This window comes from Netta rufina (assembly GCF_964035555.1).
Source record: "Netta rufina genome assembly, chromosome: 18".
NCBI lineage: Eukaryota > Metazoa > Chordata > Aves > Anseriformes > Anatidae > Netta > Netta rufina.
In genome coordinates this window covers 9,067,167-9,083,381 of record NC_140142.1, presented here as the reverse complement: position 1 = coordinate 9,083,381, position 16,215 = coordinate 9,067,167, and the positions used below count along the sequence as shown (strand labels likewise).

Genomic DNA, 16,215 nt, shown 5'->3' with positions numbered 1-16,215 from the left:
CTCTGACAGGTAGCAAATATGACAATGAGCCACTCCTTCCTGAACTGAAACAGGAACAGATCCTTGTGGGGAGCAATTTTTTGGACCTATTATTGACATTGGTTTGAGAAGGAAATCCTAGCCTTCAGTCAGTACACTCTGGTGATTCTGTTTTATTATGGAGATGTTACGCGGGAGTCTTCACTGAGTCTTCACAGTGCTAGACGCACAATTATATAGCCTCCATATGGGACAGAAGAGGTTCATAGTGGGGGGAGGAGGGGAAGAGAATCCAAACATTTACGTAGAAATGCAAGGAGTACAAGCATTCATAATGACAAGAAAAACAAGAACAACAAGAAAAACAAAAACACCACCATCACCACCACCAAAAAGGAATATTAAAAATAATGAGAACAACCAAAACACAAGCCTAGAAGGGGTTGTACTGGGATTCATTATGGGAAAGTGAAGGAATCTTTATGAGTATTGAAAAACATCCATGAAATCAGTTTCCTAACTGCATCCTTGAGCTCCTGGTTCCTCATGCTGTAGATGAGGGGGTTCACTGCTGCAGGTACCACCGAGTACAGAACTGCCAGCAAAAGGTTGAGGGATGAGGAAGAGATGGACGGGGTCTTCAGGTAGGCAAATGTGGCAGTACTAAGAAACAGGGAGACCACAGCCAGGTGAGGGAGGCATGTGGAAAAGGCTTTGAGTCGTCCTTGCTGTGAGGGGATCCTCAGCACAGCCCTGAAGATCTGCACATAGGACACCACAAGGAAAACAAAACACCCCAAAAAAACCCAGGCACTACCCGCAAGAAGCCCAACTTCTCTGAGGTAGGCATCTGAGCAGAAGAGCTTGAGGATCTGGGGGATTTCGCAGAAGAACTGGTCCAGGGCATTGCCTTGGCAGAGAGGAAGGGAAAAGTTATTGGCAGTGTGCAGCACAGCATAGAGAAAAGTACTGCCCCAGGCAGCTGCTGCCATGTTGACACAAGCTCTGCTGGTCATTATTGTCCCGTAATGCAGGGGTTTGCAGATGGCAATGTAACGGTCATAAGCCATGATGTTGAGAAGATAAAACTCTGCTGCGACAAAGACGACAAAGAAAAAAAACTGAGCAGCACAACCTGCATAGGAAATGGTCTTGGTGTCCCACAGGGAGTTGGTCATGGCTTTGGGAACAGTGGTGGAGATGGATCCCAGGTCAAGGAGGGTGAGGTTGAGGAGGAAGAAGTACATGGGGGTGTGGAGGTGGTGGTTGCAGGCTACAGCGGTGAGGATGAGGCCGTTGCCCAGGAGGGCAGCCAGGTAGATGCCCAGGAAGAGCCCGAAGTGCAGGAGCTGCAGCTCACGTGTGGCTGCAAATGGCAGGAGGAGGAACTCGGTGGGTAAAGTGCTGTTGGACATTTGCTGACTCTGGGCATGGTTGCCTGTCCATGGAGGAAAAGACAGAGACATGTTAGATAGACTTCTGTCAAAGTTCAAAATTCATGCCTTATCTCAGAAAAATCACCCTTCCCTGAGCTGTATGAGTCTGCTTATTCTCCAGCTCTGTCAACCCAATGACACCATGCCTGACAGTTTAAAATGAAGCTTGGGCACCTTGTTCCCAGGAAGACACCCTGAGGGCAGCGCCTAGCAGTCCTTGTCAGAAGAGAAGATTACACCCCCCTGTACCCCAGACAAAGAGAGTAGGAGGACCACACACAGGTGGAGAAATAAGAAATAATACCAAAATGCTCCAACCCACTGACACAGAGAAAGGAAGGTGAGCATGCAGGGAAGCCTTCACCTTACCAAGCTTGCATGCCACCTATGGAAGTGACACTGCAGGGAAGGCATTCTTAGCCTCAACATTGTTTATCACACTGCAGGACACAGTGTGAGGTCTGGAGGTCTACCTGAGGAGGAGCTGGCTCATTCCTAAAGCCCCTGAGGGCAGAGGCTGTGCTGGGTGTCAGAGGAGAGCAGGGGGTTGCTGCAGAGAAGGGGCCTGCACTGCAGGCCTGGCAGGGAGTACCTGAATCCCCCCTCCCTTGGTGTTTCAGGCAGCAGCTCCCTCTCGCTCCCTGCCCAGGTCTCTGCTGCCTGGAGCTGTCCCTGCTGGCAGCTCCTTCCCTGTTCCCACATCTCCTCCCTGCCATTACTCACAGACCCTATCCCAACTGACACCTCCTGTCCCAGAGAACTGTCCAGGGATATCTCTTCATGTTCAGCAGATATACAGCAGCTCTGACCTGTCCTGCAAGTCCTTCAGGGCAGGAAATTGAAAGTAGAGACCCAGGAGAGTGTTTTCCCTACTTCTAGTGCAGGCATTTCTCTTCCATTTCAAGAATCTCCCTGAAAGATTCCCTGGGGATGTTGTGGAGCTGTACCCAGCCTGCCCAGGCAGCTTCTGAGCACCAGCAGGATGCTGCCCTGCCCTTCCCTGCTGTGGGAGCTCCTTCCACCCACAGCTTCTCTCCGCAGTGTCCTGGGCAGTTCCCCAGGCAGGCTGAGTGCTGAGCCTGGCAGGCAGCAGAGGCCCTGCCCCAGCACACAGCCCCTGGGACACAGCAGGGACCCTGCTCTGCACCACAGCCCTGGCCACCCCTGCCTGCACCCTGCCTGTGCAGCCAGCAGCTGAACCCTGAAGGAGGAACCCTCATGTCCTGTCCCTCTGACAGCTTTGGCAGGTAGTCCCTGCCCTGGAGCTTGTCATTCTCCTCTTATCCAAAGAAACTCTGAGAGTCCCCCTGAAAGCTCCCATAGGCTGTGGGATTTGTCAGCAAATCTGGAGATGGCACCAGGAACAACAGCTGTATTGCCCTGCAGCCAGAGACTTACCCTGTTCAGGGCTCTGAAGATTTATCCCGCAGTGAGCTCTCAGCATCCCCCCTCCACACTGCCTTTAACATCTCCCTCCCTTCTCTCAGCTGCCCTTGTCCCCTGCTGGCAGTGCCCCCAGCCCTGCTGCTGTGCTGTGCAGAGGAGCTGCTCCTGGGCAGAGCTGTCTCTCTGCAGTGCTGCCCGCTTTCCAGGAGCTCCCGTTGGGCCCAGGAGCCCGGCCCAGTTCAGCAGCACAGGGATATCTTCCCCTGGGCCTCCAGGGGAAGCGACTCTGAAACTGATTGATGCAATCACTGATGGTCCTTCTGTCAGCTAGAGAGGCACCTACTTACAGTTTTATCTTTTCTCCTAGTTCAAAGGAGGAGTTTATTATGGGAATCATATTTTTGATTTTGATTCGTGGTAACCCCCACAAATTGCCAGGCAGGTGCATCCCACCTCTTCCAGGCATTGGTCAATATGCAAGGGGAATGAAACATTTTCACAGCAAGTGAAATCATTTCACAACAAGTGAAATCCTCCTGTCTATACCAACTGCATCATTTATTTTCTTTCCCACTTCCTTTCTTTATTTTCCTTATCTCAACTAACTAGTCCTTATATATATATGTTTTATATATATATATATATATATACACAGTTCTCTCCTCCATCCTCCTCACATGAGGTGGGGAGGTAAATGAACATCTGTGGTGCTTATCTGCCTGCCAGGTCCAGACACACCTCAAGGAAGCTCAACAAGCAGAAAACCCCATAATTAATGTAAGCACTGCTCAGTAATAACCTAAACATTGGTGTGTTATCACGTCTATTTCCATCACAAATCCAAATCATAGAATCTTAAGAACCTCTGTGAAGTAAATTAACTCTATTCCAGCCAAAACACACACACCAACAACCTAAAACAAAGGTAGGCATAATTCAATATAAAAGACATGACATTCCTCTGCAGAGCATGACAGTAATTCTGCCTTCACTGATGTCCACTTCAAAGTGGAAAGCTTTCAACCTATGGAAATTATATTTGTTTATCTTTCTCATTCAAAGCAGATCCCAAGACCTTCAAAATACCTCCTGATACCAGAAGGGATGATCGTGATCTTTTCTAACATGAAACAACTTTCATTCCGTTGCCCAGACTTCTCTTTCTAGTCAAAGGAGAGAAATCAGATGTGCCAACTCAGATGCCTTGGACTAACCTGCTTCTGCACCACCTTCAACTTTCAGAAAGGTTCCTGGAGGTGCAAGATCACATTCCCCAGCCCCACTGGAGGGCTTCAGCTGCCCCAAGAGGGCAGAGTCTCTCTCTGAATCAAGTATGGCAAATTCATTCAAGTTTGGCAACTGAATCAAGTATGCCAAATGTATGCCAAAAAGTTGGCTGTTCAGTAACAGCACATCTGGGAAGCCGTGGCCCTCTCTGTTTAGATAACTGAATCAACCCCTGCATGATGTTAGGCAAAAGTTGAACCATATGGAATAATATGGAATAAGAAAGGACATTGTTGTGATTAGTGTGTAAGAAGTCTTCCTCTTCACAATTTTGAAGGTTGTCTACAAAACCATTCTCATGACTTCTTTCATAGACTGTGGAGACGTATTAGCAAATGATGACACTTTCCCTTTATGCGAATATAAATTTACCCTGACATTTCGAAAAATGCATTTCCTCCCAACACTTTGAATGGAGAAACTGTTCCAATTACATGTTTGTATTGGCATATTTCACACTTACATTCCATATATAAATGGATCTGGGAGCAATAAAGTCCTGGGAGTTTGGATGGATCCTGCCTTTCCTTCTGTGCTCTGAAGCAATGGCTACAGCTGCTAGCAGTTTCCTCCTATCATCCCTGTTTATGACACAGACAAATTTTATGGGGTATCCAATAGCATAACACCATAGCTTTTCAAAAACCAAACCCCAGATCCTACACAGAGGCCTGGTGCTTCTCGAAGTGGATCACTGCTTGTGCCACCACATCTGTGAGCTGCAACCGTTTTTATAAATACATCAACACAAAAAGGAGGACTAAGGAGAATCTTCATCTGTTACTGGATGCAGGGGGAAACTTAGTTACAAGAGATGAGGAAAAGGCGGAGGTGCTTTATGCCTTCTAAGCCTCAGTATTTAGCGGCAATACCGGTTGTTCTCTGGATACCTAGTACCCTGAGCTGGTGGAGGGGGATAGGGAGCAGGATGTGGCCCTCACTATCCATGAAGAACTGGTTGGTGACTTGGTACGGCACTTGGATGTGCACAAGTCGATGGGGCCGGATGGGATCCACCCAAGGGCACTGAGAGAACTGGCAGAGGAGCTGGCCAAGCCGCTTACCATCATTTATCAGCAGTCCTGGTGATCGGGGGAGGTCCCAGTTGACTGGCGGCTAGCAAACGTGACGCCCATCTACAAGAAGGGCCGGAGGGCAGACCCGGGAAACTACAGGCCTGTCAGTTTGACCTCAGTGCCAGGGAAGCTCATGGAGCAGATCTTCCTGAGAGTCATCATGCAGCACTTGCAGGGCAATCAGGCGATCACGCCCAGTCAGCATGGCTTTATGAAAGGCAGGTCCTGCTTGACAAACCTGATCTCCTTCTACGACAAAGTGACGCGCTGGGTGGATGAGGGAAAGGCTGTGGATGTGGTCTACCTTGACTTCAGCAAGGCTTTTGACACCATCTCCCACAGCATTCTCCTCAAGAAACTGGCTGCTCTTGGCTTGGACTGTCACACGCTTCGTTGGGTTAGAAACTGGCTGGATAGCCGGGCCCAAAGAGTCGTGGTAAATGGAGTCAAGTCCAGTTGGAGGCCAGTCACTAGTGGCGTCCCCCAGGGCTTGGTGCTGGGGCCGGTCCTCTTTAATATCTTCATCGATGATCTGGACGAGGGCATCGAGTGCACCCTCAGTAAGTTTGCAGATGACACCAAGCTATGCGCATGTGTCGATCTGCTCGAGGGTAGGAAAGCTCTGCAGGAGGATCTGAATAGGCTGCACCGATGGGCTGAGGTCAACTGCATGAAGTTTAACAAGGCAAAGTGCTGGGTCCTGCACCTGGGGCGCAATAACCCCAAGCAGAGCTACAGGCTGGGAGATGAGCGGTTGGAGAGCTGCCAGGCAGAGAAGGACCTGGGAGTGATGGTGGATAGTCGGCTGAATATGAGCCAGCAGTGTGCTCAGGTGGCCAAGAAGGCCAGCGGCATCCTGGCTTGTATCAGGAACAGTGTGACCAGCAGGGCTAGGGAGGTGATCGTCCCCCTGTACTCAGCTCTGGTGAGGCCGCACCTTGAGTACTGTGTTCAGTTTTGGGCCCCTCGCTACAAGAAGGACATCGAGGTGCTTGAGCGGGTGCAGAGAAGGGCAACGAAGCTAGTGAGGGGTCTGGAGAACAAGTCCTACGAGGAGCGGCTGAGGGAGCTGGGCTTGTTCAGCCTGGAGAAGAGGAGGCTCAGGGGCGACCTTATCGCTCTCTATCAGTACCTCAAGGGAGGCTGTAGCGAGGTGGGGGTTGGCCTGTTCTCCCATGTGCCTGGTGACAGGACGAGGGGAAATGGGCTTAAGTTGCCCCAGGGGAGTTTTAGGTTAGATGTTTGGAAGAACTTCTTTACTGAAAGGGTTGTTAGGCATTGGAACAGGCTGCCCAGGGAAGTGGTGGAGTCACCATCCCTGGAAGTCTTCAAAAGACGTTTAGATGTAGAGCTTAGGGATATGGTTTAGTAGGGACTGCTAGCGTTAGGTCAGAGGTTGGACTCGATGATCTTGAGGTCTCTTCCAACCTAGAAATTCTGTGATTCTGTGATTCTGTGATCCCACGTTGGAAAGAATCAAAGATCAGTGAGTCCAACTCCAGCCACGGGACAAAAAAATATCTTATTTATTTATCTAAAAAACTATAAAAAATATAAATATATATTAAAAATATATGAAAATATAATATATATAATAAACTATATATATAATATATATCAAATTAATGTAATAAAATAAAATAAAATAAAATAAATATTATATAATATACTGTATAACATAATATGATATAATATACTAGAATACTATATGTAAAATAAAGATATATAAAATAATAATAATATAATATAATATAATATAATATAATCTATAATATTGGCAATATACATAATATAATGTATAATATGCAATATATAAAATATATAATATATAATATTAATATGTAATCTAATGAAATATATAATAAAATAATATAATAATGTATAAGCAAAATATATATTTTGTATATGTTTATAAAAATTTGTATTTTATTTACAACATAAAATGTATATATATGTGTGTGTATATATATAGAGAGAGAGATAAAATAAATCATATGTCTGAGAGCATTGTCCCAACACTTCTTGAACCCTGCCAGGCTTGGATCTGTGGGGAGGCTGGGAGGCACCACAGGGCCATGCCTGGGCATGGGGCCAGGAGGAAACCACCGTCTTCCTGCCCGGGCGCCATGTCACGTGGGCTGCGGTTTGTGCACCTGCAGTGGCAGGCAGGCTCCAGCTCCCGACCCGCCGCGGGGAATAACGGCCCCTGGGTGACACGCTGAGAGCCAGGGAGACGCCTGAGGCTCTGGGCTGCAGCTTGGATGCCAGGACAGGCCCTGGACCAGCTCTGGCTGCTGCCGGGACCCCACAGGAGGCTCCCTGGGGAGGGACGGGACAGGCAGCACCCCCATAATGGGGCTCTGGCCCTGCCCAAGGGCCTTTCCCAGCTGCTGCTGCCAGCACAGTGGGGGCTGTAGCAGGGGCAGGGGCTGGTCCCTTCCCAGCCTCACACAGCCCTGCTGCAAGCACAGACCTGAGGATTCAATGGCGCAAGGATGGCTGGACAATCGCACCTTGGGCTCTTGGATGCTACAGCTTAGGAGATGCTCCGTGCTCCCACAGCAGGCTGCAAGGGGTGTCAGAGCCAGCTGCCCCCACACCCAGCCCTACCCCACGATCATCTCCCACCGCAGTGACGTGAGACCCGCAGCGGAGCCGTCCCTCATATATGGTCATGAAGAGCGCTGGAGAAGTTCATTGGAGAGCTGGGCTGCGTCGGAGGGGAGATAAGTGCCGATAACTTCTAAAAATGTGCCTGCTGCTTCGATTGGCTCCTCCTGCAGCTGGGACAGCATCTGCACAGATATATTGCCCTCCCATCATTGCCATTGCCCCGTGGGTCCCCAGGAGCTCCAGCAGCAGGGCCGTGCTGTCAGGACAGGAGCCTCAGGATGGGGACAGAGGGACTCCTGTCCCCTTGGGTGCTGTGGCTGCTCCTCTGGGTGCATCCATGCAGAGGTAAGTGGCAGCTGCTTTCTTCAACAGCCTGGGACCAGTAGGCAGCAACAGGGTCATTGGGATCCCTCTGGGAGTGGGGTTGTTTTCAGGCACCACTGAAATGAGAGGCAGAAGTTACAGGCAGGGGCAGATTGCCACCAGGATAGCAGGAGGGGGTTATAAAAACTGTGGGGCAGCAAATAGCCCTGGAGTGCTGGAGCTGGGCACCTCCAACCCAGCACAGCCCATGGGGAGAGGAAGGACCCCACCACCACCCCAGGGAGAGCCCATGGGGACAGGGCTCCCACCCTGGGGCCTGTGATTATGCCTGGGCAGGAGGCACTCACAGACCCCCAGTCTGGGGCTCAAAGCTCTCCTGACCCTTCCTGTGTTGCTCTTTGAAGGGGCTGCGGAGGTGAGGCTGGCAGATGGCGGCAGTCGCTGTGCTGGGAGAGTGGAGGTGAAACTCCATGACGAGTGGGGGATCGTGTGTGGTCATTCGTGGGACAAGAATGATGCTGCAGTGGTTTGTAGGCAGCTGGGCTGTGGTGTTGCCCTTGAAGCTCCTCAGTATTCATACTTTGGACCAGGATCTGGCCCGCTTTCGATGATAGATGTTTTCTGTTCTGGCAATGAATATGCCCTTTCTGAATGCACACATGAAAGATAGTCTGAATCCATCTGTTCACACAACGTGGATGCTGGAGTGATATGTTCAGGTAAGGGCTCAGTTACTTCCCCACCTTTTGGGTATTGTGCAGGAGGAGGGACCTGGCTATGTCTTCAGCATGCAACAAGTGAATGCCAGAATATGGCCATTCGCATTGCAGAGCTGGCCCTGTCACTGCTGGTGTTCCCTCTCCCTGGTGAAAGCCCAGTGAGAGCCCAGCCCAGCTGACCAGAACCAGCTCGGTCCTGCAGTTGGAGCAGCCAGCCCTGGGGAGGTTCCTGGTGCTCAGAGAGGAAAGCCCCCACCTTTCCCCACTGTGTTGCCTGGTTCCCATTTTTCTTCTCCCATTTGCCCAGGCCCTGTCTGACAGGCTGGTCCCTATGCCAGGGGAATCCAGAGCAGCTCCCCCAGCCACCAGCAGCCTCAGGGAAGGGTGTGCAATGGCCCAGGACTTTTGGGTTGTACCCCCAGCAGCCAAGAGAACCTCGGCCAAAGCAGAGGGACTGCTCAGAGGGCAGGAGCACTGGGCTTGGGCAGAGGAGCAGGGTGGCAAACAGCACCCTGTTCATGTCCTGGGCTCACCCCATGAGAACCAGCCACAAGGTACATGGCCCCTCCAGGCCATGCTGACCCGCTGCCCAGCCTCTCCTGCCTACCCTGTGGCCCAGGGGCTGTGTCAGCACCTCCTGGCTCTCCTCGGTGCCTGCATTTGCACCGGGAGCTCGTGTCAACCCAGGGTTGCTCTCTGCCTGCTTTCCTGACCCATGCATGGTAGGTGGCTGGGGACGTGCATGCCCACCACCACACTGTCCCTGCTGGAGGACCCCCCTTTGCGGAGGATCCCCTGAAGTGCCCCATCTAACAGGAGCTCCCCAAGAACCCCAGCATTCCATAGGAAATGGGGGCTTTTTGGCAGATCCAAGAATTTCTTGTAACTGGCTTGAACCTTGTGGGGCACAGCAGGCTGAAGTAGCCCCGAGTTCCTAAGCCTGTTTCCCTGGGCCCACGTGCTGCGGGTGTTGCTGTGCTTGGTTTGGGGCCAGGCAGCCCAGGGGCTCCGGGCAGCAGCAGTTTGTCTGAGCGGTGCCTGTGGCTGGGGGCTGGGAAAGAGGGCAGCCCATGGGTGCTGGGCTGGTTTCTGAGGATCAGCAGGGGGGCCCTGACGTGTTTGTGCCATCAGCACCCCCTGAGAGCTGCTGGGCTGGCTGTGGGGCTCTGCATGTGGCTGCCTTAGGGATGAGGTGGGAGGTGGGCACGGAAGTGCCAGAGGGCTCTGGGAACTCACAGGTCTCCTTGGTTGCTCCAGGATTTGTGCGGCTGGTCGGAGGGGACAGCCGCTGCTCAGGAAGTGTGGAGATCTACGACAGGGACCAGTGGAAAGCTGTCTGTCACTCCCACTTTGATGACAAAGCTGCCGAGGTGGTGTGCAGGGAGCTGCAGTGTGGCACAGCCCTGTCTGTCCATGGGGCAGCTCAGCTGGGAGAAGGGGCCGGTCCTGTCTGGGACAGAGAGCTGCAGTGTGTGGGGAATGAATCCATCCTCTCCTTCTGCCCCATGAGGGCCCCCAAGGACAAGGCCTGCACCCACAGCAATGGCACACATGTCACCTGCACACGTAAGGACTTGGAGTGGAATGATGGCCACTGGGGTTGTGGTGGGGGCAGGAGAGCAGGGTGGGAACTGGGCTGTGCTGGGTGGGGGACAGGTAGGGTGAGGTGGTGGTCTGCAGCCCTAAAATTAGAGTGCTGCAGGAGGAGAAAGGCACGCTGTCCCTTTGGCCTCTCCTGCAGATCCTGTGGGACCAAGAGCACAAATGTGGCCTCTCTCACCCTCCTTTGTCCCCAGAGTACACAGGGTTCAGGCTGGTGAACGGCAGCACAGCGTGTGAGGGCAGGGTGGAGGTGGAGGTGCTGGGGACATGGGGCACCCTCTGTGCCTCCCGCTGGGACCTCTCGGACGCCCACGTTCTCTGTCGGCACCTCGGCTGTGGCTTTGCTGAGTCCATTCCTGGAGGAGGGCATTTTGGGAGAGGAACCGGCCCCGTCTGGAGAGACTCGTTCCACTGTGACGGGACTGAAGCCCACCTGGGGCAGTGCCCGGTGACTGCCCTGGGGGCCTCGCCGTGCTCCCAGGAGAACGCTGCTGCTGTCATTTGCTCAGGTGAGTGCTGGGCAGTACTGCAAAGTCCATTTGCCCCTGGTGTGTGACATGGCCACCCACAGCTGGGGACCCCACTGCAGCACCAAGCTCAATTTCTGCTCTCACCAGTCCCAATTCACCACATGTCTGTACGGTTGGTGGGCGGAGGGAGCCGGTGCAATGGGCGCATGGAGGTCTTCCAGCACGGGACGTGGGGCAGAGTCCTGGATGAGCAGTGGGACATGCAGGAGGCCAGCGTGGTGTGCCGGCAGCTGCAGTGCGGAGAGGCAGAGGCAGCCTACACCCCCGTGAGGGCCGAGCGAGGGCTGGGCCCCGTGGGGCTGCGTGGGGTGCGGTGTGCAGGGCACGAGGCTGACCTGAGCCTCTGCAACACCTCCCTGCCTGAGAGCACACCAGCAGCAGGGATCATGGAGGACGTGGGGGTCGTGTGCCGGGGTGAGTGGTGCTGCACATCCCCCAGGTGTCAGGCTGGGAGGGCAGCCAGCCCCTGACGGCTGGGGTCCTCACCGCTGCAGGGAGCCAGCGGTTGCGGCTGGCAGACGGGGCCGGGCGCTGTGCCGGGAGAGTGGAGATCTACTACCAGGGGCGCTGGGGCACCGTCTGTGACGACGCCTGGGACCTGGCCGACGCCGCCATCGTTTGCCGCCAGCTGGGCTGCGGAGGGGCCCTGGAGGCAGCCGGCTCTGCTCGGTTTGGGGAGGGCTCCGGGCAGATCTGGCTGGATGGCGTCAACTGCTCCGGGGCTGAAGCTGCTATCTGGGACTGCCCTGCCGAAGCCTGGGGGCAGCACGACTGCAGGCACAAGGAGGACGCGGGAGTCATCTGCTCAGGTCTGTGCTGGGAGCGGGGCTGGGAGCTGGGGCCAGTGAGGCCGGCGCGAGGGTAGACCCAGGTAGGGCCAAGGCCTTCAGTGGCTGACATCCAAGGCCATCCCTGGGGCCTTTCCTCCTTCCAGAGTTCATGGCCCTGAGGCTGGAGAACAGCGATGGCTGCTCCGGGCGCCTGCAGGTTTTCTATAACGGGACATGGGGCAGCGTTTGCTCCAACTCCATGACCACTGAGACGGTGTCACTGGTGTGCAAGGAGCTGGGTTGCGGGAATGAAGGGGACCGGAAAATATTCTTAAATTATGCCAAGCTGTCTGGCACCGCATGGCTGGATCACGTGGAGTGTGGGAAGAGCAACAGCTCCTTCTGGCAGTGTCCCTCTCATCCCTGGAATCCGCAGTCGTGTGATGACCTCCGAGAAGAGACCCACATCACCTGCAATGGTAAATCTGAGCCATCAAGGCACCAGGTCCTGTTCCCCACTGGGTATGGTGAAATGCAGAGAAGGAACCCAGAGGGGCTTTGACTTCCTGCATTAGACCCTGTTGCTGCGAGTGGCACAAAGGTGACTTCAGCTCTTGGAGCCACCCATGTCCACCAGCAGCAAACAGCCGGGCTGCCAGCAGCTCCCTGGGGGATGCAGAGGCAACTGCAGGCAAGGTCTGAGAGGAGACCATGCAGGGCTTTCAGGAGTCCCCCCTCCTGGGACAGCCTCCTGCTGCTCTGTGAACCAGGGACCCTGTAGGGCCGAGCACTTGGGTCCCCCCTGCAGTGCCGTGTGTGTCCCCTGAGTGAACAGGGTTCTGCTGCTGCCCTGACCCAGCATGGGGATGTGCAAGCAGAGGTCAGCCCTGCTTTCTTCTGCATGACCCCCAGAGCAGCCCTTTTCAGCCCAACTTCTCTTTCCTTTGGGACATGGACAGAAAGGCCAGAGGTGGCTGCATGCCCCAACTCCACCAGCTGCACAGGTAGGGAGCTGCCCCTGCACGTGCCCTCCTCACCTGGCAGGGCTCTCCCAGATGTCCTGGTGCCATGGGACATCGCTGCCTCCCCAGACAGGGAGAAGATCCGTGCTGTGGGAGGCAAGGATGGCTGCTCGGGCAGAGTGGAGATCTGGCACCGCGGCACCTGGGGGACGCTGTGTGACAATGCCTGGGACATGCGGGATGCCGAGGTGGCATGCAGGCAGCTGGGCTGTGGCCCCGCGGTCTATGCCCTGGGCCAGGCTGCTGCTGGAGAGGGGATGGGCCCCATGTGGCTGATGGAGTGCAGGGGGACGGAGCTGTCTCTGCAGGACTGCTGGGCCCAGCCAGGGGACAGCAGTGCCTGCCAGCATAAGGCAGATGCAGCTGTGCATTGCTCAGGTGAGCAGTGGGGCTGGGAGACATCGCTGGGGGCTTGGCAAGGAGCTGGCTTGGGCGTCTGCCCTGCTGGATCCTGGCATGGCCCCACTGCTGGCCTGAGCAAGGGTGTTTCTGTAGGGTGGGGGGCTGGTGTTGGGTGGGGAGCAGCCTCTGTGGGGCTGGATGTGCCAGCACATCCCCTGGGCTGCCTGCACTGCCCTGTGAGCAGCCCAGAGCAGAGGTGCTGGGCCCTGTACTTGCCAACCTGCCCAGCCCCAAAGGAGGGACAATTCAGGGGGCACATGCTGGGGTCATTTGCCAGGGAGGCTGCCTGGTGCCACAGCCCCAGCCTCTCAGCCCAGCTCTCCTTCTCCTCTCCTGCAGCTGCACCCAGGACAACAACATCCCCCCCACAAGCAGGTAAGCTGTCCTTCCCCTGGGGCTGGGTCTGTCCATGGACAAGCTGTGACCCACAGCCAAGGGAAGGGGATCCTTGCTGGGCTGTGAGACTCCCAGGAGGTCGAAGGAGCTGGGAGAAGTCTGTGATGGACCCAACAGGGTGGGAGCTGCCCCATCACCCAGCCCTGTCCCCCCAAGACCCTGTTGCCTTGTTTGGTCAGGAGTGGCATGTCCTGCCCCCAACCTCTCCCTTGTCTGATGCTGCCCCTGCCATGTTCCTGTTCATGCAGATCCCCCACGGGGTCGTCCGACCACCATCAGCGAGACACTCTCGGTGCCTGTTGTTATCTGCATCATCCTGGGGGCCCTCCTCTGCCTGCTCCTGGCCCTCCTGGCTGGGCAGGTGCGAAGCGCCAGGGCTCGGCGCAGAGGTGAGTCCTTCCCCAGTGGTCCTGGAGGTGAGATGCCTCCTGGCAGGGCTGGGCGTGCTGAGGGTGTTGGAGATGGGTACAGGCAGAGCTGTGTGCTGCCTCCTGCCCCATGTGCTGCCCCACTGACTGACAGACCATGGGGTACCAACATCAAGGGGTGGAGAGAGTCCAGAGCCTGAGGCATCAGTTCTGGGGTGAGAAGAGAAATGTGAGAGCTGGGCTGGGTGAGACAGGGAGGATGCACTGCTGGCAGTGCTCTGGGCAGCACTGGCAGGAGGAGCATGGGGCAGCGGGGTCCATCACTGTGGTGTCAGCCACCCCCCAACAGGACACGGGCTGTGCTATTGACGTGTGGGGCAGAGATGGAGCAGCTCCATGGGGAGGAGGAATGAGGGAACTGGTGCAGGGTCTGCACTGGGATGTGAGCCAGGGACCAAAGGGGCACAAGGGCTGTCTCCAAAGGGATGGTGTGAGGCTGCCCCAGACCATCTCCATGGGGATGCTGCCCTCCCTGGGGATGTGGTTGCAGTGCCAATACAACACAGTGGGGCTGTGCTGTGGGGACAGCCCTGTGCTGGCCTAGGGAATGGGGCTGAGGGAACCCAGTGGGGTCCTGTCCCTCTCTGCCCATTCCCAGACCAGCCCTTCCTCTGTCCCCAGGCTCCGGGAGAGCTGGGGAGCCCTTCCCTGAGGCCGTGTACGAGGAGATCGCTTACAGCCTGGTGTGGGAGAAGCAGCCGAGGTTCAGTCTCTCAGGTGGGTGCAGGTCCCTGTGGTGGCACATCTGCGGGGCCCTTTCTCCCTGCCCCAGACCAGGGCTGTGTCCTGCAGCTCCTGCCCATGGTCCCCAAAATCGCTGGGCTGTGGGGATTTTGGGAGAGCATCCAGGTGCTGAGCCCCAAAGAGGAGCTTCCTCCACACCAGCTCTGCCCATCCCAGAGGGGATAGCTCCTCTCTGCCTGGCCCTGAACCAAGGACTAAGTGAAGGGCTTTCCCAGGGCAGCTGTTGGAGTCCCTCTGAGAATTGTCTCTTTCCAAGGAACTGGTCTCCTCCTCATGCACCCCCAGCTCTGTGGTTGCCCATCCCAAGCAGTGCTGACCACCAGTCAGGGCAGCAGGGCTCATCCCACAGCACCCACTGCAGCTCTCTGCAGGCTCCTTTTCAGATGGGCCCCTGACCCAGCTGCAGCCCTACCCCAGCCACATGAGGAGGAGGATGGTCTGTGGCCAGATCCAGGTATAAGAGGTGGTGAGGGGAGGAAGGGCTCCATTTCTCCTCCCTGCAGACAGACCAGATGAACAGCAGTGCCACCGAGTATTATCAACAGAGCTGGAAGCATGAAGGCTCTGCTGTGACCCTGACACCAGCAGCATGTCAGCCCTGTGTCCCACACACCCTCCCATCCTCTGCTCTGCAGGACATCTCTTCTCATTGCCACCACCTTCCCTCTCCTTTCAGATGTCCCTGTCCTGCCCGGAGGTGACCCAGCAGATGGCTATGATGATTCTGGGGAGGTTTCTGACCCTGGAGAGGATCCTGTGCCTGGGCAGGGGGACTGGGAAGTGCCCAGGACACCAGAGGAAGGAGCTGGGCACAGGGATGTAGTCACAGGTGAGAGGGCAATGCAGCACTGCCACTTCCTAGGTGCCAACCCCAGGCCTAGGAGAATCCATGCCATATTGAAAGCCTGACCATCCATGGAGAACCTGTCCTGGGATATTTTGTGGGGGCTTGGAGAATGGGCCGAGTGTCTCAGGCTGGTGAGGACGAGGAAGGTGATAAACAGCCCCGAGGGGCACCCCACAGGCCCCACCACAACAGCCTGCCTTGATGTTTACAGGGGGAAGCCTGTGCTCCCGGAGAAGTGCTGGGGACCCTGGAGCTGAGGGAGACACCTTGTCACCTTTCCTGGGGACCACGGGCTATGACGATGTTGAAGCGGTGTCTCTGGCATGTCCCCATGAGGACACCCAGGATGTGACACCAGAGCCCCATGCACAAGAGTTCCAGAGCCCCAGGCCAGCAGAGCCCAGCCCTGCTGAGCAGCTGGGTGCAGCCGGGAGGAAGGAGAGCTCAGTGCCACTAGGAGAGCCGTGAGCATCAGGGAATGGTGTCCCTTTTCCAGCAGTCAGCAGACGCACATGGGTATTTGCCCTCTTGGTATTCCCCTGTTTTTATGCTGTGTGTTGGTATTTCCTCATATTAAAACCCTCTGGGGGCTTTGCCCCAGGTCCAGTGCTTCCCTGCCCAGGTGTCAGGGTGTCTCCCTGAGGCTGATGGAGG

The 16,215-nt window shown here is 55.4% G+C and overlaps 2 protein-coding genes across 2 annotated transcripts; one reads left to right on the top strand and one right to left on the bottom strand.

Annotated features, from left to right (window-relative positions):
* Positions 1 to 437: 437 nt before the first annotated feature.
* Positions 438 to 1,394, bottom strand: LOC311216402 (olfactory receptor 14C36-like; the record flags this gene model as incomplete). Its single annotated transcript, XM_084297943.1, has 1 exon — positions 438 to 1,394. The coding sequence occupies one exon, from the start codon at positions 1,392 to 1,394 to the stop codon at positions 438 to 440; it is 957 nt and encodes a 318-aa protein (XP_084154069.1).
* A 6,720-nt stretch (positions 1,395 to 8,114) lies between these two features.
* Positions 8,115 to 15,537, top strand: LOC311216401 (antigen WC1.1-like; the record flags this gene model as incomplete). The annotated part of the gene is made up of 12 exons (XM_084297942.1): positions 8,115 to 8,122; positions 8,438 to 8,627; positions 9,128 to 9,374; positions 10,078 to 10,215; positions 10,617 to 10,931; positions 11,040 to 11,366; positions 11,447 to 11,761; positions 11,887 to 12,244; positions 12,767 to 13,122; positions 13,791 to 13,931; positions 14,592 to 14,687; positions 15,350 to 15,537. The coding sequence occupies 12 exons, from the start codon at positions 8,115 to 8,117 to the stop codon at positions 15,535 to 15,537; spliced, it is 2,679 nt and encodes an 892-aa protein (XP_084154068.1).
* Positions 15,538 to 16,215: the final 678 nt, after the last annotated feature.